The sequence below is a fragment of the Chanodichthys erythropterus genome, chromosome 1 (assembly GCF_024489055.1).
Source record: "Chanodichthys erythropterus isolate Z2021 chromosome 1, ASM2448905v1, whole genome shotgun sequence".
Classification (NCBI taxonomy): Eukaryota; Metazoa; Chordata; class Actinopteri; order Cypriniformes; family Xenocyprididae; genus Chanodichthys; species Chanodichthys erythropterus.
In genome coordinates, this window is record NC_090221.1 from 3,300,948 (window position 1) to 3,322,396 (window position 21,449).

The 21,449-nt window shown below is 39.3% G+C and overlaps 2 protein-coding genes across 9 annotated transcripts in view; one reads left to right on the forward strand and one right to left on the reverse strand.

Moving 5' to 3' along the window:
* The window catches only part of med12 (mediator complex subunit 12), a 47,938-nt gene extending 32,212 nt beyond the window's left edge, over positions 1 to 15,726 (forward strand). For 2 of the 8 annotated variants that reach the window (XM_067385012.1, XM_067385015.1), the window contains exons 33-44: positions 38 to 147; positions 224 to 359; positions 4,832 to 4,981; positions 5,071 to 5,430; positions 6,619 to 6,763; positions 6,896 to 7,077; positions 8,607 to 8,687; positions 8,797 to 9,029; positions 9,191 to 9,350; positions 12,158 to 12,343; positions 12,439 to 12,520; positions 15,467 to 15,725. In XM_067385012.1, the coding sequence (XP_067241113.1) occupies positions 38 to 147; positions 224 to 359; positions 4,832 to 4,981; positions 5,071 to 5,430; positions 6,619 to 6,763; positions 6,896 to 7,077; positions 8,607 to 8,687; positions 8,797 to 9,029; positions 9,191 to 9,350; positions 12,158 to 12,343; positions 12,439 to 12,520; positions 15,467 to 15,504 (1,863 nt within the window). In that variant the 3' untranslated portion in view covers positions 15,505 to 15,725. Of the gene's footprint in view, positions 1 to 37; positions 148 to 223; positions 360 to 4,831; positions 4,982 to 5,070; positions 5,431 to 6,618; positions 6,764 to 6,895; positions 7,087 to 8,606; positions 8,688 to 8,796; positions 9,030 to 9,190; positions 9,351 to 12,157; positions 12,344 to 12,438; positions 12,521 to 15,205; positions 15,273 to 15,466 lie in introns of all 8 variants that reach the window. The other 6 variants (XM_067385013.1, XM_067385014.1, XM_067385008.1 and 3 more) reach the window with 4 other exon arrangements.
* Positions 15,727 to 15,859: 133 nt separating this feature from the next.
* mars2 (methionyl-tRNA synthetase 2, mitochondrial) lies at positions 15,860 to 21,444 on the reverse strand. The gene is made up of 3 exons (XM_067385017.1): positions 20,781 to 21,444; positions 19,035 to 19,369; positions 15,860 to 17,042 (listed from the first exon to the last, which is right to left on the reverse strand). The coding sequence occupies exons 1-3, from the start codon at positions 21,109 to 21,111 to the stop codon at positions 15,885 to 15,887; spliced, it is 1,824 nt and encodes a 607-aa protein (XP_067241118.1). The 5' UTR covers positions 21,112 to 21,444; the 3' UTR covers positions 15,860 to 15,884.
* Positions 21,445 to 21,449: the final 5 nt, after the last annotated feature.

The window sequence follows — 21,449 nt, forward strand, 5'->3', positions numbered from 1 at the left end:
TTAACTCATTTTTTTTATTTCTTGTCACATGGTCTAGGTGGGCGGGATGTTTGATACGGTACAGCGTAGCACGCAGCAGACGACAGAGTGGGCGGTGCTTTTGCTGGACATCATCAGCAGTGGCACAGTGGACATGCAGTCAAACAAGTGAGATCTGATTCACCGCCTGTAGTCATCTTTGCTAGACCATCTGATTTGAATGATGTGTGTTCTTTTCCATTAGTGAGCTCTTCACTACAGTGTTAGACATGCTGAGCGTGTTGATTAACGGCACTCTGGCAGCTGACATGTCCAGCATCTCTCAGGGCAGCATGGAGGAGAATAAGAGGGCCTACATGAACCTGGTCAAGAAGCTCAGGGTGAGTCTGATACTGTTTGGAGAAAGCTACGGCCTTACATTGAGAGGTATAGTCAAAGTGTTTCATAAGCATCGCTGTTATCATGGGGGGCCATGTTTATTGTAGCCGTGGAGTTTCCCGATGTGAGCTGTCAGCTCTGCTACAATTTGGAACAGTTAAGGCCTGTGTATATTTCATTTTCTTTATTCCACAGTTGAGTGCACAAGCCTTTCAAAGTACTCTTTTGGCCTTGAGCGTGGAAAGAGTCATTCGGCGCCAGTGTTGGTCACGTTGCTTAAAAAAAGTAATTAGTTATAGTTACTAGTTACTTCTCACAAATAGTAACGGAGTTAGTAACTGAGTTACATCATTATAAAAGTAACTAATTACCAGGAAAAGTAACTATTGCGTTACTTTAAAAAAATAAAATAAAAATCGGCCAAATAACTTGAATGCCCCCAATATTACATATAAGTCTAAGAATAAATTATTCTTGATGCGACTCGTCGTGACTCATGATCCGCTCTTGCTCAAGACATGAAATTTCTCTGTACTGTGTTGGTAGCCATTAAAGAGAACATAGTTTCATATTTATGTTTAAATAGTACTATGTTATGTTTTAAATCCATTTATTCGATTATGAAAAGTTAGTGAACAGCATGAGTAAGATGCATCATAAGATGCGCACATATATAGGGAGACATGGAGTGGGTCAGATAAGATTTTGACCAAATGATTAAGTTTTGCTTTGTAGAAAGCCTTACTTTAAAGTGAATTTCGTTTTGTGAAAATTGTATCTTAATTTTAATCAATGTTTCATCTACCAATTGCTTTGATTTAATATATAACAAGCAAATATAGCAGACAATAAAATCATGACATGGAGGCGCGGGCGCATGAACTGGAGCGCGTCTTAAATGAACCGAAACTCAGAGGCTGCTTGCCTCGCAGACATGAGAAATATATCTATAGAATGCTTGAAATATATGTACTTTAACGAAAATTAAGTAATTAAAAACGAAAAGAAAGAGGCTACTATGATTATGTAGCCTAATCCGAATGAAATGTGCATTATCTCTCTAGGCACGTCCATATGAGCAGATGATCAGCAATGAGAATCAGCAATGTCAACAAATCTTTGCAGCCGACACTGATTCAGAAAACATTACTTTATTAATAAACAATTAAAATGTCTCCTTACTGTTTTTGTCACACTCATAATCATTACTTTTGCCGGTTCTTTATGGCAATTATGCGTGCCATAGGGTGCTATATAGCCTTTATTATGTAAACGCTCCTTATTATGGTTTATTCTCTCCAGTATTTAAGAAATTAAAGTAATATAAATGTGATTAGTCAACTAATAGCTTAAATGAACAACTACTAGTCGACTAGGAAAAAAAACTCATTTCACATATTTTCGATCAAGCATCAAAAAGGGTATTCTGGTTTGAGCTCGCGCTTTGCGCACATTCTCTGACAGACACACACACAGCGTATCGTACATTATTATCAGTTTAAAATTATATTTGTGTATGACTTAACGCAGCACACACCAGAGAAAAAAACTTTGCAGGTCCTATGGCTGAGAGAGCTTACTCGGATGAAAACCGCTTCAGTGAGCTCAATTATAGTAACGCGGCATTTTTTTTGTCAGTAACGGTGACTGCGTTGTAACGGGAGAAAAAGTAATTCGTTTGATTACGTTAGTAACGCCGTTTATTTATAACGCCGTTATTCCCATCACTGTTCGGCGCATGCATACTATCTAGTGGACTTTGCTTTTTAAGTCACTTGCATATGCACATTATGTCGCACGGACTGTCGTGAACTCGGACGGCTAAAGGATACTTTGGGCTTGAGTCAGGCCTCCACAGACAGCGCGCATCCGAGCGAGATCCAAATCCACATGAATGTCTCGTTTAGGGCACAAGCAAGAAAAACAACTTGTTTAACACAAAATGCTTCTCAGTTCACGAAAATAATAATTTTGTCACTATGGAGAAATTATAAAGGATTCAGAATTAAAATTTCCTGATAATTTACTCACCCCCATGTCATCCAAGATGTTCATGTCTTTCTTTCTTCAGTCAAAAATAAATTATGGTTTGTGAGGAAAATATTCCAGGATTTTTCTCCATATAGTGGACTTCACTGGGGTTCAACGGGTTGAAGGTCCAAATGTCAGTTTCAGTGCAGCTTCAAAGAGCTCTACATGATCCCAGACGAGGAATAAGACTCTTATCTAGTGAAACAATGTTGTTTTCTTAAACTAATAAAAAATGATATACTTTTTAACCACAAATGCTCATCTTGCACTGCTCTATGAAGCGCCACGCATTACGTAATCACAGAAAAGTCACACGTGACATGGGCGAAAGTACCAAGTAGGTGTTTACAAAGACTAAAGGCTTGTTCGACTTGATGCATCGCCGCACAGACCGATCGGTGGCTGACTTGAAGCAGTGCATGCCAGTAAGAAATTTTGTCCGACTTGAGACAGCACAAACGGCATGTGACTGTGATGTGTGGCATCAAAGTACCGCGAGAGCGTTTCGAGATCAACCGCTGGAGTCAGCCAGCGCAGTTTCTCAAGAGGCGCTGCACGAGCGCTGATGACAACACAGCTAGTTCACAATTGGCCGGATTCGCCGCATGACAACGATCACGTGTGTTTTGTGTTTGTCAAGCCTTCAGTTCCACTAATGCTCACAAATCTGTGTTTTTGTAACAGTTAAAGCTCTTTTCATGTAGTCGCGATGTTATATTGTGTCATGTTTATCAAATAAAACTGATAAATGTAGACCCCACTACATTGGTTTTTAAATAATATATGCTTATGTTGAACTTTATTCTTTTAAAAACAGAAGCTGTAAGCAGTACGTATTGAATGAAAATGTCTCTAAACATCTGTCTTTTAGTCAAATATTGCATTTATTGCACTTCAGCTGTGATAAAGTATGCAAACGCAGCGTGAGCGTCATTACGAGAAGCAGAAAGTGTCCGACTTCACGTCTCCGTTTTCAGATCCTCCCTGCCTGCACGCGGCTACTCTCGCCGATCGGTTACATCCAGCCGCAGCCGATGTCGAACACACCTTAAGTCATACAGCCTTTACAAAAAAAGGTAAAACAATGATATTGGAGGAGAAAATGAGTTTTTCGCGTCATGCTTGACCTTTCCAACGTGATTACGTAATGTATGGCTCATCCCAGAGCTAGTGAAAGACAAGCATTTGTGGTTAAAAAGTATATAATTTTTATTTATTTTTTTTTTTAGAAAATGACCAGTCTTTTCACTAGATAAGACTCTTATTCCTCAGTTGGGATTGTGTGACAGTAAAGGCATTACATAAGGTTACAAAGGATTATCTTATGCCTGTTTTTACTATATTTTTAATCAAATAAATGCAGCCTTGTTGATCATATAAGAATGCTCTTTCAAAAACATTTGAAAAAGTCTTAAAGGTGCCATCAAACGTTTTTGTACAAGATGTAATATAAGTCTAAGGTGTCCCCTGAATGTGTCTGTGAAGTTTCAGCTCAAAATACCCCATAGTTTTTTTTTTTTTTTTTAACTGCCTATTTTGGGGCATCATTAGAAATGTGCCGATTCAGACTGCGGCCCCTTTAAATGCTCACGCTCCCCGCCCATGGAGCTTGCGCTTGCCTTAAACAGTGCATAAACTAAGTTTACACAGCTAATATAACCCTCAAAATGGATCTTTACAAAGTGTTCGTCATGCATACTGCATGCATGCATCGGATCATGTGAGTATAGTATTTAGTGTTTATTTAGATGTTTACATTTGATTCTGAATGAATTTGAGGCTGTGCTCCGTGGCTAACGGCTAATGCTACACTGTTGGAGAGATTTATAAAGAATGAAGATGTGTTTATGAATTATACAGACTGCAAGTGTTTAATAATGAAAATAGCGACGGCTCTTGTCTCCGTAAATACAGTAAGAAACGATGATAACTTTAACCACATTTAACAGTACATTAGCAACATGCTAACAAAACATTTAGAAAGACAATTTACAAATATCACTAAAAATATCATGTTATCATGGATCATGTCAGTTATTATCGCTCCATCTTCCATTTTTCGCTGTTGTTCTTGCTTGCTTACCTATTCTGATGATTCAGCTGTGCACAGATCCAGACTAATGCCTTGAACATGGGCTGGCATATGCAAATATTGGGGGCGTACATATTAATGATCCCGACTGTTACGTAACAGTCTGTGTTATGTTGAGATTTGCCTATTCTTCTGAGGTCTTTTAAACAAATGAGATTTATATAAGAAGGAGGAAGCAATGGTGTTTGAGACTCACTGTATGTCATTTCCATGTACTGAACTCTTGTTATTCAACTATGCCAAGATAAATTCAATTTTTAATTCTAGGGCACCTTTAAAAAGTTTGCATGGGCAAGTGCCACTCACTTTTTCTTCCAAAAATGTAAGACAGCAGTTTGTTTTGTCCTGCAGAAAGAACTCGGTGACCGTCAGTCCGAGAGCTTGGAGAAAGTGCGGCAGTTGCTGCCTCTGCCCAAGCAGACGCGTGATGTCATCACCTGTGAGCCCCAGGGATCGCTCATTGACACAAAGGGCAACAAAATTGCTGGATTTGAAAAAGAGGTACGTTGCAGCTTTTTTGTGTTATAGTGCTGCTCAGCTGCTGGCGATTCCCCTACATTTGCATTTGTTTTGTGATTTCTCCCACACAGGGTCTTCAGGTGTCGACTAAGCAGAAGATTTCTCCATGGGACGTGTTTGAGGGGCTGAAGCACTCGGCTCCGCTCTCCTGGGGCTGGTTCGGAACCGTGCGGGTCGACCGCAAAGTCACAAAGTTTGAGGAGCAGCAGCGGCTCCTGCTTTACCACACCCACATAAAGCCCAAACAACGCAGTTACTATCTGGCGCCCCTCAACCTGCCCCAAGAGGAGGAGGAGCCACCTACACCTGTTGCTCCTGAGCCAGACAAGAAGGTGGATCAAGGGAAGCCGGAGAAGAGCGTCTCCAGTGTCTCAAATGACCCCAGTAAGAAGAAGAAGAAAAAGAAACAGACATCCGCAAATAAACAAGAGGTACAAAAATGTCTATTTATCTATGTATTTATGCAGGGCTTGACATTAACGCTTGTCCAGATCTTTTGAAAGGGCAAGTGAAAGAGAATTTTACTTGCCTGACTGGACAAGTAGCCTGATGAAAATGTCAATAACAACTAAATAATAACTAGGGAGTCACCAAAACACGAGAATGACTCTGATTTTATAACATTTAGTGTAAAGGGCGATTGATAGTGGATAATGTACTTATCTTGAGGAGAAATCGAATCAAATGAGCGCAGTACTCAAATAATCTCTGTTAACATACTGCGGTAAAAATCCAAAATGTGGAGTTTTTATATTTATAACATATGATACAATTAAGCAGCATCACACGACTTCCCGAATACCATCACGATTAAAAATGTGACCCTGATTTCATTCAATAAACAAGTAGTTAAAATTAAGTCACTTGCATTTTAGATGCAATATTAACTGTTTTTGTTCTGTTTCAGCAGCAAAAATAGTTCCAAACAAAGATCACAGCAGAACCATAGTGCATCTCACAGCAACACTCAACTGAATGATTTAGCCTTTTGAACAAATTGGTTAAGTCAAAGATTCAATGACTCATTCATAAACAACTGCCTCAGCCGTTTGAATGAATCATTTGAATGAATGACTCATTGACTCACTTGTCACTTGCAGTCACCTGCTGGTGGTTTAGTTTCATGTATTTTTCCCCCAACATTTCTTATTTGCATTTTCAAAAAATACTCTAAACAATCTCATATTGTTATTTAATGCAGTTGTAAATTCTTTCATTTGATTGGTAACAGCCTTATAGTGTCTTATTATTCTAATTGGATTTATTGATCAAATTTAAGAATTTAAAATGAAAGATGAAGCATAGATTAAATCGGATAAGGGGAAAAAAAAACATTTATAAAGGAAAAAAAAATGCCCTCAGGGTAAATATCACAAATATGCAGATTTAAATATGTAAAAGTTGAGAGAACACTGAGAATTTTGCTTCAGAATAGATTACATTTACAACACAATTTTTTTTAATCGTACAACTGAATGACAGATTTACTCAGGCTTGTTGGGAGGCTTGTTGTCGAGCCCTGATATGCATGTATGTATGTATGCATGTATGTTTATTGAAAAGCTATAAATGGGAAACGAGATGAAAATCAAGATGTATGATTGGTTCCTGTGGTCTAGGACTATAAGCCACACAACCCAGCAGTCATGCAGTTCCCGCAAGGCATGGCCCCTGATCTTATGAACATGGGCCAGTCGAACATGTCTTTTCAGATGTCCTACCCACGTCAAATGATATATGCCCAAAACCAGCCTCTACCACCAGGTCAGTACATATCTCCGCATGCCTAAACCTCTCAAACTCATAACATGGCTTTTTTTATTTTAAAGAATTGTGTGAACTTCAAAAAGCAGTTTCGGTTCGTTTATGCTTTCTTTTCCACATTTCCCCCCTAAGGAGGCCCCGGTTTGGAGCCCCCTTTCCGTCCCAGGACTCCTATGAACAAAATTCCTCCACGTCCCAATTATATCCAGGCTGCTAGTATGGGCAACATGATGGGAATGGACAAGCCATACCAAATGAACTATAAACCCCCACCCAGCATGCCTCAGGGGCAGATTCTCCGTCATCAGCTACAGGTCAGACTGGTGAGTCTGGTTTTACTAATCAAGACCCCAGACTAAAAACACACGGTTTCCTTGAATTGTTTTATCTACTTTTCATTTTATAATAGGTGTCCTGTAATTGTCAAATGTGCACTGCAGAGGCCCCACACATATTTAGGAATCAAAATATCATACAGACTTGGTGTTGCACTCTTTTGACCACTCTTCCGGGTCCCAAAAGCAGCAAACGTTGCTAAAAAAATCTCCATAGCTAAAACTCATTTGGCCAGACAGTGATTTATCTTTTCTGAATCATTAAAATACTGGTGTCTGGGACACAGTGAGCCTAGAGACTAGTATACACCATGAGTATTTAAATGAAGGTGTGCTATAAATGAATAGTGCTCATAAATGACTGTTGAGAATTGAGATAGAGAAGAGGCTTGCTGGAAACAGTATTATTGAAAGGTAGATATGTCACAACTAGGGCTGCACGATGAATCAGAATTAAACCGAAATCGCGTTTTGCCATAGTGCGATTATGAATTTGCAAAGGCTTCGATTTTTAACTAAACATGCACTGCGTGTTAGTGAAGAGCTGCTCTGTGATCAGTAGTAAATACATTTAAAGTAGTAAATGTGCATTTGAAAAAGCAGTATGCATCAAACATCTTCACAAACTTGTAATGGAAGCGTTCATAAACCTGTTGTCCAACAAAAGACAACATTTAATAACATGTTTTTACTCCAAACTCACTTCATAACATCAGTCTTGAGCTTTTTTGTGCTTCATCGTAGAATGAGGCAGACAATATATTATTTTATAGTACACTATGTTGATTAGTATTGCATTATAAATGTACTTTATTATTATGAAAATACGCGAGAAGGTTTGTGTGTTTATTGTCTTCATGCTTAATCAAAGCGTTTTTATCTTCTTTTTCGATAGCTTGATGGCCTGAATTTCCTGAAACGTCAAAAGTTATTACTTCTGTGAGCAGGGTTGCCAGATTTTCATAACAAAACCTGTCCAATTGCTACTCAAAACTAACCCAGTTGCGTTTCAGGGGGGTCCCTCAGTAAAAAAACTTGTCTTGTGGGGTAATATCTGCATTTTTTGGCAGGGTTCCCCTGGCAAAATTAGCATTCCAGGGTCTAAATGGCATGTTATTGGGGTCATTTCAATCCGCATACATGAAAAACAACCTGCGGCAACACTGTTAAAGTAGCCCAATTCCATGGGAGAACCATGGACTTGGCAACACTGGGGATAGCTTGATGGCCTTGTCCAGAAAGAATTCCTAGAATTATTTTTCATTTGTTTAAATGAAATGCAATTTTTTTTTTTTTTTCCCAAATCGTGCAGACCTATTTACAACTTAAGCTGATAAGCAGCCAGCTAGTGACACAAAACAACTGCTCACAACACCTTTAGCAACACCCTGGTGGCACATGCAAGCACTATCCATTTTTTGTCTTTTAGTGATTGTGAATGTTAAATTCAGAACAATTGGAAATGGGAGGCATGCCTGTTTGTTTGTTTGTTTGTTTGGTCTTTTCAGGGGAATCATAATCATTTAATGGGACAGCAGATTAGACCAGTGGCACCTAATCAACAGTATTCATCAATGCAGCCGACACAGGCAAGTTCTTGTGCATTTACAACCACTTGGAACATTTGCAATGTTAATTGTTCAGCATTCACAGAAACCCAGAGATAACAACCCATTAGCGTCATGTTTCTCTCTTTAGAACATTTCCCAGGGCTACACACCCTACGGTCCACATATGGGGATTCAGCCACACCCCTCTCAGGCCGCTGGAATTGTTTCTACCTCGTACAGTAACCAGGGCTTCGGAGGAGGACATCCTGGCCCAAACCCAGGCATGGTGGATTCTCTTAGGCAAATGCCGCAGAGGCCGAGCGGCTATGTCCATCAGCAGGCTTCTGGAGCATATGGACACACAATGCAGAACACTCAAAGGTCAGTCACAGACCTCATAAAATAATCAGATTTGCTTAATGATGGTAACATAAATCATCAAACTTTCAATACTGCCATATTTATTTAGTAACATTTTACCACACAACCCTAATTGGAAGCAGTGTAAAACAAATCAGCTCATCTTTCACCATCTGTCTCAGATTCCCCCATCAGCCCATGCAGCAGGCACCTATGATGCACGGCCTGGCTCAAGGTCACATGGCACCCCAGGGCATGCACCCCAACATGAGGCCCAATCAGATGATGGACCAGCAGCAGCAGCAACAACAGCCGATGATAAGACAGCATCCAGCTCTCAGAGTGCGTACATGCACACACCTAAAGTCGATCACGTTGTAGGGATGCACCGATGCCAGTTTTTCCAGAACAAGTCCAATTTATTTTTAGTACTTGCCGATAGCGAGTAGTACTGATACCTGTATTTTCATTGCTTTTTAATTTTTAAAAAAATATTGGGCAGAGAAAGCAAAAGAATATGAATCAGATGCACTGGCTTAGCAAATAGATATTTCCTTCAGTTATTGACATCACAAACCCCAAAATTTACATAAGCCCCGCCCCCGAGAACACACAACAAAGGGGGCGGGGCCATGTTGGGCTGCTTTAGAGAAGAGGAAGAGTTGTTGTAGTAGAGTGTTGTTGTCATGCCGTCATTTTACGCCGGACTGCTTCACAAACGAGGGTCAATTCAACACAAAAGATGAACATGACGGCACATGCTAGTGGATGAGTTGAATCAACTCCACAGCAACTACATCAATTTATCCACTAACCATTCAGAAACGTCTAAAAGTTGTAACTTCTTCCTGAGTCTCTCCATCAGTGTCGACTCCGGTTTGATCAATGTAAGGCTGAACACTTTCCTCATTTTGGCTGCGTGAGATTCTCCAGCTTTGTTGTTGTTGAGCTGTTAAAGCTCCGCCCTCTTCTGGAAAGTGGCAGCTCATTTGCATTTAAAGGAACACACACAAAAACACGTGTTTTTGCTCACAGCCAAATAGGGGCAAATTTTGAGCTGAAACTTCACAGACACATTCTGGGGACACCAGAGACTTATATTAAATATTGTAAAAGGGGCATTATAGGTCCCCTTTAAGACATAACCAACTATGTTTCACAATAGGGATGCTCACATTGACCGTTTAACCGTTAACCGAAAGTAATAATTTTAACCGATTAATACTATCAGTTAAACGTTTTTTTTGTTTTGTTTGTTTGTTTGTTTGTTTTTTGCTGCATGGTTAAAGAAAAATATGCTATATATAGTTACATATATGCTTATTTGTTAACTCACGGGGCGTTTCACACGTGCCAGACATATTTCGCTAAGCAACAAGCAAAATGAAGCGAGCGAAAAGAAGTACTGACCATTTCGATAGGCACGGGGGACAGGGGGGTCAAGACGACCCCGCACTTTTGAAAAGACAGAAATCGACCCCCCCACACTTTTGATAAGGGCTGCTTCAATCAGTCACAATATATCATCTTTTAGCTTAGGACATTTTCTTTCAAATTAGACAATTTTCACGTTTCTGTGAGCTTTCCTTCATAAATAATCAACTGTTTTGTCGCAGATGTGAAGAAGAGGAAATGCGCTCTCGAACAGAGAAACACGCGATCTCCAAGCAATCGATCACAGCGTGCTAATGTTTTAGGACAGGACGATGGTATATAAATCGTGGCCGAACGTTAGCGTTTGTCAATCAAGCAAAACCGTCCATTCAGAAACCAAGAAATTTGACACTTTAAGGTAAGAGGCTGGTCTCTCAGATTGACGCGCGAGCTGGCTTGACTGAAGTTTTCATGAGGATTTGTAGTTAATGGACACCGTACACCGTCCGTGGTCATAACAAATAACAATCCTTGAGGTAGGCCTGCTATTTTTATTTGACGGAAAAAATGTCTAAAATACCGGTTGTTCAAAGCTTCAATCGATTCACCGTGTTTTTTTTTTTTTTGTCATCTTAATTTGTTAAACATTTAAGTGAAAAATATTTAGTGTAGGCCTATTTATTTTATGCCTTTTTATTTAAATTATGCAGGTGCGAATTTGATAATGTGAATCCAGGTTCTGTTGTTTATCTGTTCTATGCTGCTGTTTGCATGTTAAAATAAACCCGTGGAAGACACAGACACTCGTCAATTGTATTTTTTTATTTAATGTCATATATATGTCATATTATCATCATATACGCTATACAACATTTTAATCTTATCAGTTAACGGTTAATAATCGGATAACGAGCGTCGGTTGTCGGTCGAGAAAGTTAACCGAAATGAGCATCCCTATTTCACAAGGATACTTGCCTATATATGAGCATTTGTGAATTTGTCCGTTCAAGCGCAAGAAGCAGTGAAAGAGAACTCAATTTAAAAGGCTATTCTGAGAGGCAGCTTTCTGGGCGTGTGCCTCGGATGTTTGCGCACATGTGATTACTGTACTGCCTTCCTGTAATTATGAACGACACGTTATACATAAATCACGTAACACTTCAAGTTTTTACTTGCACACACGATTTAGTGTTAATTCGAATGACTCGTGTTGAGTGAACGATCAGCAATCAAGAGCATGCAACAGAAGTGCGTTCCCTTTCTCTATACCGTCATTTAACGTTAGTAATATGCTACTCGTTTACTGACCAAACTACAAACTTTCCAGCGATGTCAGTGAAAAAGTGATTTGCATCTGTGCTGCTGCGCACTCCTCGTTTCACTTATCAGCTTGCGCACATCAGCTATATAGCTGTAAATATTTAATTTATATATTATATACTGTATATCAGATGTAAAATAATTAAAAGTTTAACATTCTATTAATTTGCTTCATAGACATCCTTCTCTGATATATCCATTCTGCTCTCCGTTTGCTCTGTTGTTGGTGTTTGTGTCTCAAGCACTGTACTGTAGAGTATCGGATGTTAGAGTACGAGTACACGAGCGCAGTATCAGGACCTATACTGGTATTGGTGCATCCCTATCACATTGCATTGTGGGATACAGCATGTTTTGGGAGTATTCTGCACATTTCAGGCTATTCCGTGCAACAAGAGAAGACGTAATGCATACTTACTGGCTCGCCTGTAATGTCATTGTGTTTGTCTTCGCAGCAGCAGCAGCAGCAGCAGGTTCAACAACAAGTGCAGCAGCAGCAGCAGGTCCAGCAGCAGCAGGTTCAGCCTCAGCAGGTGCCGCAGCAGCAGGTTCAGCAGCAGCAGGTTCAACAGCAGGTGGCAGCAGCTCAGCCCCCCGCCCAGGCCCTGGGCATGCAGCCTCTGCCGCCGCAGCAGCCCATGGTAATAACGGGGTCATTATAAAACACTTCTAGCTTATTGGTTTACTTTTGTGGATTTTTAGACATTTAATTCTATATCGTTTTATTTTGCCTCAGTTCCCACGTCATGGCATGCAGCAAACCCAGCAGCAGCAGCAGACTGCAGCACTGGTCCGACAGCTCCAGCAGCAGCTCTCAAGTATGCTTGAATCTTCATGTTTCTCCGTTTCAAACGGTCATGAGACACTGTTCATATTTTTGCTGTTTATATACTACCAAAAGTGTTCAAATGCTCATGATATCAACATAAATCCTTATGATTACTTATCAATTTTGACAACTACCTGAATATATTGAATAATATATGCAAGAATAATAACTGTATTCATCAGTTTACACTGTTTGTTGCCTAATGTACGACTCCTGTATGTCACTGTAATTGTCTTTACCTTCATTACAATCGTCATCCATCACTGGTTTTCTTTAGCCAACTGAGAGATGTAGTTTGCGTATCCTGTGTTCATGAAGCAGTTGCTCTTGTTCAGTCTGTATTTCACAGCGTGATGAGAAACAGCTTAGGCTGATCCGAAACAGACACAGAATACTTAGAAGAGAGGTGGTGCATTTAACATATTAATAATATTTAAATGAATTTTAAGTTATCTCGTGGCCCACAGGTTGAAAACCACTGGTATAGTAGTTCATTAATAGCGGGAGAGGTGGGACACCGGGAGAGTCTATGCGTGTGCGGCTTGTCTAATCCAACAAATGCCTGCATCGAAAGCGCGAGTACTGTTTGAGGGACAAGTTTCAGTGACATTAGTACATTAAACTATAGGGCTGGGTAAACAATATCGATTTCTCGATTTTAATCAATTCTCATTTTTACGAACTGATATCGATTCTTAAATCCCAAGAATCGATTAGTCTAGTCTGTTTTCAGTTGATGAATGAGCAGAATATGTAGCGCCTCCCATCCAATAAATCACAATAATCTTTGTTACTTTTGATATGAAGCAAAGTCTCAGATTTCAAATGACGTCCATCTTATTATGAGATTCAAAAAACAAATACCGTTTTGGCGCTGTTTAATGTGGCGTGACGGATCGCGTTAGCGCCTCAGTTAAAGAGAAGCATGTGATCATCCTCTCCTCCGCTTTAATACCAGTTACAGCGAAATAAACATGCATGAACATCTGAAGGTAAGTTAAAATATACAGTACAACTTACTGAAATCCGTATCATGTCTCGTGTAATCGCTCAATCAGTGTTTCAACCTCGGAAAGACGTCAATAAAACAGCTTCAATGTCACGTAACGTCACATTTACCTCAGAAAAACACATTCAGTGACCATAAACTTATTAGTCAGCTCTAGAAAGAAACATTCTGATAAATATAGCTATGCACCGTTATATATTTATTAATATTCTTCAATATTTAATGAATGTTTGTATAAATCAGTTATGACAGACGCAATTTAAATGTTTATATTTCAAAAACAACGAAGTGTTTGTATATAAATAAGTTAATTTAATCTTCAATATTATTATAGTAGTACCAGCTGACTCTCATGTGTAGTTTAGTTGAGAGATTTTTTTCCTCTAGAAAATTTGCCATGTGCTGTAACTGAAATACTACATCCAAAATAATCGCGTCGAAAGCATGTGAATAGTAATCGAATCGTGAAAATTGTCAATACCCAGCCCTATTAAACTACTATACATAATGTTGAATATAATGTACAATAATGCAATTTTTGTGATTGCTGATAATAATAAAAAATTATCAATAATTTAAAAAAAAATCTTATTTGTGCTTAAAATATAGCGATAGTATCGTATCATGAGTTCAGAATTGCGATTTGTATTGAATTGTGACATGACTGTATAGTTACACCCCTATTTAAGATGAAATATGGAATTAAAGGAACACTCCACTTTTTTTGAAAATAGGCTCATTTTCCAACTCCTAGAGTTAAACAGTTGAGTTTTATTGTTTTCTAATCCATTCAGCCGATCTCCGGTTCTGGCGGTACCACTTTTAGCATAGCTTAGCATAGTTCATTGAATCTGATTAGACCGTTAGCATCGCGCTTAAAAATGACCAAAGAGTTTTGATATTTTTACTAAGACCGACGGAAAATAAAAAGTTGTGATTTTCTAGGCTGATATGGCTAGGAACTATACTCTCATTCAGGCGTAATATCATTGCACTGCTGCAGCCATGGAACGGCAGCAAAGTTCCTTGATCATTACGCCTGAATGAGAGTATAGTTCCTAGCCATATCAGCCTAGAAAATCGCAACTTTTTATTTTCCGTCGGTCTTAGTACACGATTTAACTACAGAAGAGTCAAGTTTTAAATAGGAAAAATATCAAAACTCTTTGGTCATTTTTAAGTGAGATGCTAACGGTCTAATCAGATTCAATGAACTATGCTAAGCTATGCTAAAAGTGGTACCGCCACAACCGGAGATCGGCTGAATGGATTAGAAAACAATAAAACTCAACTGTTTAACTCTAGGGGAGTTGGAAAATGAGCCTATTTTCAAAAAAAGTGGAGTGTTCCTTTAAGAATTTATGATAATAAATATTGCACCCACAGTACATAAGAGTAAAAAGTAAATAACTATAAGGTGTCCAGAGTATGTGATTTTTGTGTATGTGTGGTTTTAGCTGTTCCTTTCTTTCTTTCATTTAAAAAAGTTACATTTATTGGTGAATCATGAACATTAGTAAATGAGACCGTTGTCTTTGTTCTCATTTAAACTGAAGTTGCGTGTATCCACGGCCGAGTGCTCGTCAACACGCCGTCTGTGTTATTGTGGTCTTCCGCAGTTGTTTGTTGTTCAGTCTTTTGCATTTGTTTGTTTGTTTTTTTAAGTGTAAGACATTGTGCTGGGCCAGTGTTGCCACCTGGTGGACCAACTGATCAGTGCAAAAAAAATAAGGTGCATGTGCCAGCTGAGCTACTACACTGATTACAAAATTTAATTCAGGCAAACTGTATGCATACCCTAATGGAGTACACTTTGGGTTTTAAGAAATGCTTTTGTAGTAGCTCTAATATTAATATTTACTTCATGTGTTCATTTTCTGTACTAAAATTAGGTTGTTGTTTTTTTTTTTTCTTTTCTTTCTCCAGATACTCAACCTGGACAGAACACCAACTCATATTACTGAGAGTGTCTGAATGAATTTCAGCGGTGGTAAAGAATAGTTTTGTGTCCGCTCAAGCGATGAGGACCCCTGCACCTGAAGGAAGCCCACAGGGCTGTATCTAAAGTAGATTGTTTTTCAGACATGCATTTCTAAAAGTCATAGAGGCGTCGTTCTGTGAAACATTGAGGTGAACAATGAAAGAGTTTATGTAAAAAGAAGTACAGGAAATTATAAGAAATATTGCAACTTTTTTTATTTTATTTCAATTTGTACAATTTTTCAGTTTCGTGTATTTCTCATTAAAAAAAATCATGTCACTTTTTATCCCTTGTCGTAACATTATAGAGTGTGATCTTTGGTATCCCAACACTATTTACCACTGTTATCTTTTAGTACTACATTCATTGAGATTTTGACTTCCTCCCTTTCACCTGACTCCTCTCAAGGCGATTAAACAACACTCCCATGTCAGGACCCAGCGCTCTTCCTTCTAAATCACAGTCTCTCCCTTCATACCTCATCAGGAAGTTGAGAGAATCCCAATTTCTCTCCTCAGGCGTGACTCCCAACCTAGATAAAATTTTGTCTGCAAGATCTGGCACCACAGGTTGCAGGAGTATCCCATACATCCTGAGGCACTCTAAAGACACGTGAAGGATGGTGTCAAGCCACCGCTGATCTCCAGGATCTTTCCGATCAAGCTTCCACGGAGCATGTCTTTGGACGAACGCGTTAGTCAGGCGAACGCATGCGCTAACGGCCTCCAGTGCTTTATATATGTGTAGGTTCTCAAAGTGCTGCTCGACTAAGACCGGAAGCGCAGATACGGCCTCCAGCATTCTGTAGTCTTCCGAGACGGCTTTTCCACGGAGCTCTTTCGGGAAGCAGGTGTTGCAGAAGTGAGGATACATCTGTGTAGGGTTGAGTGAAGGAGCAGTGCAGCGGTTTAAAAGCCCGCCGAGAGCGTCCGCTAACTCGCTGTTGCACATCTTAATGACTTTATCGTCATAATAGTCACAGTCCGAGTCAGGAACACCTTGTCTCAGGAGGAAGTAGCGCAGGCCGTCCGCAGTGAACTTCTCCACGGCGTCCAATGGGTTGATCACGTTTCCAAGACTCTTGGACATTTTCTTTCCCTCCACCGTCCAGTGAGAGTGCACGAATATCGTCTGAGGAAGAGGCAATCCCGCAGCCAGGAGAAACGCCGGCCAGTATATCGCGTGAAACTTAAGAATGTCCTTACCGACAACATGATGCACAGATGTCCACCACTGGGAGTGATTCTGTGGGTAATTAACAACGGTTAAGTAGTTCACCAGAGCGTCCAACCACACGTAGATGACCTGTTCCGGATCTCCCGGGACCGGAATACCCCACTGGAGGCGGCTCTTCTGCCGAGAGACTGACAGATCTGGGATCTCGTCCTCCAGCCACTGAAGAACCAAGTGATGAAACTTCACAGGCCGGATGATATTTGGGTTTAATCGAAGCCAATTAAGTAGTTCGGTGCGAAAATCCGATAGGCGGAACATGTAATTGTCCTCCTTCATCCACTCCACCTGTCAAAGAGGATAGAGAAATTACCTTATGCCACTTTGAGGAGCTTTAGAAGAGTTTGGTTAGGTCTTGACGAAGTCAGTATAGTGGAATAAACTTTCACTGCAACTTCAAAGGAGCAAGACAGTGTTGTCGAAACTAGCGCTGGATCCCTGAGGTAATTTTATGTTACACTGTTTGCCAGCCTGGCATAATGATCTCCTAAAAATACTCCTCATCATTTATTCTGAGGGAATGACAGATTGTTTTCTATATATACATTTTCTTTAAAGTATCCTTGAAAAGGGGGTTTGATTGGATTTTTCTTGACCTCGGCGATTAAAAATAAGAACTTGACCTCGGCGTAAAAATACGGTTATTTTTACCTTAAATTTTAAAAATTGAAATTAATACTTTTTAAAGCAACACCATGGAACTTTTGCCTCTCGATAAACAGAACTGCACAGAAGAACATTGTAGCTGGATCTACTTATCTCTGTTTATGTCTATGACGAGTCACACAGGTACTGTGCTACTCCACAGCTGTTCCTACCAGACTGGTCTGAAATAATCTGAATATAAAAAATTGCATCCCAAATGATGCACTATGCCCTTATGCACTATGTACTCATCCATGTAGTGCGTGAGCTGTATAAGGTTATTTTGTTATTTAACAAGAGTCCGATCCTCCCTTCCCCTCCGCTATATAATTAAAGCTGCAACAGTTGAGTGCATGAAGTGTCCAACATTCCACACTTCATTTTTTCCGTTAATTTAGTGCATCATCCGGGTATTTAAAGTGCACTTTTTCTTTTTGGAACTTTAAGTGTGAATGCACTACTCGCACTATTTATACTTAAACGTCATAGAATAGTACATAAGTACGCGAATTGGGACGCACCTTTTTTTTTTTTTTTGAATGGGAGAAAGTGCAACGCGCAATATGGCAGAATAAGTTGCCGATTGGTAAAGTCATCGCGTCAATGCAGCAGCCCTTTTAGAAGCTTCGGTTCCTATGGAAACAGTCAGACGCGCGCCTCCGAAATGAGACACAATTAAGATTGTGCATGCACATTAGCTTGATCCAGCCTGAAAATACCGTTTATAGTCATGATTCGAGCTTTTAGAAACAAAATTTATGTGACAGATTTCATTGGTGATTTCAAATAAAACATTTAATCGAAAGCTTGGCAAATAGTTCTGGAGAATTTGTTTCATTCAAAGAGATAGAAGCTGCACCATGCCCGAAAGGCGTTTCAAAGATGGCCGCCGAGTGAAATCATTAAATATTTGGAAAATGGATTCATGATGTACTTGCTCATTATACAAATTTTGAACAAAAAAGTTACACATTGGCAACCAGTGGATGTATTTTAGATCAGTTTTCAATCTTTTAGATGCCACAAACCCCCAAATATTATCATCTTCATGAGATGAGCCGCCATCCTAAAAGATAGACCCAATTTATACTACTTTAAATCAATATACTATACCAATGTAAAATATTATTTGCAAAATAGTGTTACTTTTTATTTCTACTCAATTTGTTTCTGTACAGTTGGATGCATTTTTATTTATATCAAATTTTAAGATATTTTTAATTACCCTTTATTGGACTAATTAAAAAAAAAATAAAAGTTACATTTTACATATTTAAGGCTAAAATCATTTTCCAAAATTAGTTTTCCACATCTAACCTTTAAACTTTTTTAGGGTTTTGTCATTTATAACTGATTGTCTTATTAGGGTAAATTATTTTGGGCAAATTGTCTGAAACTTCACACACATTCAAATGCATTTTCAACTATCTGAAATCTTTGTGATTCAAAAAATACTAAAAAGCATTATTAACATTCCATTCCATCTTATGCAACTACATTTAATTTGAAATTTACATGTGAAAATGTCAAAGAACTTGACAAATGCAACTTTGCAAATAGTCAAACCATTAAAAAGTGTTGCAATCCACTGACAGAGAAGCATAGGCTTTTACTCAAGAACAGGATTGATGGTACCTTATGGCCGCTCTCCATGGATACTTTTATCGGTCTTCCCTCTGAGTCTATTCTGTCAATAACTTGAGTTGGTGTGAGAAAACTTTCATCTGGAGTGGAGTACCAGCCTTCATAAGTGCCTTTGTAGATGAAGCCTTTGCTGTGGAGAACAGTCCAGAAGTGTTCAACGGCCTGTCGATGTCTTTTTTCTGTTGTCCGGATGTAGTCGGTGTATAAAATACCACATCTTTGGAAAACATGCTTAAAACTCTGTGAAACCTCAGTGCAGAAGTTCAGAGGGTCTTCACCAGCGTTGCTCGCTGCCTGTTGGATTTTGAGACCATGTTCATCTGTACCTGCAGAGCACAGACAACCTCACTTCAACATACTGATCTCTGGAGACAGATGCATTAAGCATTATGGTAAAGGTGCAGTGTGTAAATTTTAACGGTGAGATTGGGAATTGCAATATAGTAGATATGGTGGCCAACGTCGTCTGAGACAAAAGAGAGTAGCCAGTCAAGCAAACGCGCTCTTATAGAGCAGTTTAGGGCTACTGTAGAAACATGTCGACACAAAATGGCGACTGAAAAGGTTAGTTCACCCTCATGTCGTTCCACATCCGTAAGACCTTCGTTCATCTTCAGAACGCAAATTAAGATATTTTTGATAATCTGATGGCCCTGCATAGCCAGCAATGACATTTCCTCTCTCAAGATCCATTAATGTACTAAAAACATATTTAAATCAGTTCATGTGAGTACAGTGGTTCAATTTAAATATTATAAAGCGTCGAGAATATTTTTGGTGCGCCAAAAAAACAAAATAACGACTTATATAGTGATGGCCGATTTCAAAACACTGCTTCAGGAAGATTCGGAGCACAAATGAATCAGTGTGTCGAATCAGCGGTTCGGAGCGCCAAAGTCACGTGATTTCAGCAGTTTGACATGCGATCCGAATCAGCAGTGTTTCAGGAACACGGGGCGTAGGCGTTAACGCTCTCGTTTACTTTGAATGGGTGACGTCATACGCTGCCGAACTGAATTGTGGGTTCTGTCTCGTAGCTTCACTCGCGTTGCAAGCGACATAAGTTGAAGATTTCTCAACTTTTCAAGTGCTAACGCAGGCGTCAGCCAATTAGATCGATTTATGCAAACACCCTAAAGCAGTCGCTAGCCAATTGCGTTCGAGCAACACCGGAAAGTAATGTGATTGGCTGTTATCATTATAACGGTCACGTCAACACAAGCTTCAGACACACCCTCCGTCAAGCGTCATAGCCATTGGATTTCAACAAAAATATCTTAATTTGTGTTCCGAAGTTCTTACGGGTGTGGAACGACATGATGGTGAGTAATTAATGACATTATTTTCATTTTTGCGTGAACTAACCCTTTAAGATGTTCTATGTGGATAGAAATGGATCATTCTAAGATAAAGGCTGAACACCGTTACTGACAATCCTCATTTTGGCTGTGTGAAATTCTCCACCTTTGTTGTTGTTGAGCTATTAAAGCTCCGCCCTCTTCTGGAAAGGGGGCGGGGAGCAGCAGCTCATTTGCATTTAAAGGGACACACACAAAAACGGAGTGTTTTTGCTCACACCCAAATAGGGGCAAATTTGACAAGCTATAATAAATGATCTGATAAATGAGCTGAAACTTCACTGACACATTCTGGAGACACCAGAGACTTATATTACATCTTGTATTCTAGGTCCACTTTAACTTTTTTCAGTCATGCAGTTCAATGTGTAAAACATACCTGTAGAAATTCTGGAGTTATATCCCTGTAAGAGCTTGAATCTGTGCAGACAGTCAGCAGTGACAGCTGAATACACATGGCCAATGTGAGGAGATGCATTGACGTAGAAGATGGGAGTTGTGATGTAATATGGTTTCGAGCTCTGTGAATGATCTGTGCAAAAGCATCGCAAAGCCTGGCAGTGATCAATACGGGGAAGCCTTCCATGGAGAGCATATCGGGATAATCTCAGGATTAATGTTTTGGTGCTAGTGAGAATACAGCACGGAGACCTCATCACGAGACAGCTGATGTGAGGCGCGTGAGAGAACATCCGGGTCAGCGCCGTCATTTATTAGTTAAAGGTCCAACAAACCTTCCCTACTTTGAGAGAAATTCGTCGAGCTAAAATAATAATAATAATTTTTAAAAAATCAGTTTTAGATTTGTGTAAGATTACAGTCCAGTTGCGTAAACATAGGCAATATCTTACGTTTGTGTCTTAAGAAATAGTATGACTAACTAACTAGCAGTTATTTAAGGGTTAATCAGTTTAACTTGATCAAAGTAGTAATACTTATGACTTTAAAATTTATTAAAACTCTTAAAGAAAGCTTAGTTCTAAAAAATAAATGTACAGTTCAGAGCTATATATTAAATATGTAAATATAGATATATATTTAAACGAAT

Coding starts and splice junctions, on each gene's coding strand:
- mars2 (XM_067385017.1), bottom strand. CDS start 21,111: ATGACGGCGCTGACCCGGATGTTCTCTCACGCGCCTCACATCAGCTGT. Junction 19,370..20,780: donor TAACTCCAGAATTTCTACAG/GTATGTTTTACA, acceptor TGTGCTCTGCAG/GTACAGATGAACATGGTCTC. Junction 17,043..19,034: donor CCATGGAGAGCGGCCATAAG/GTACCATCAATC, acceptor CCTCTTTGACAG/GTGGAGTGGATGAAGGAGGA.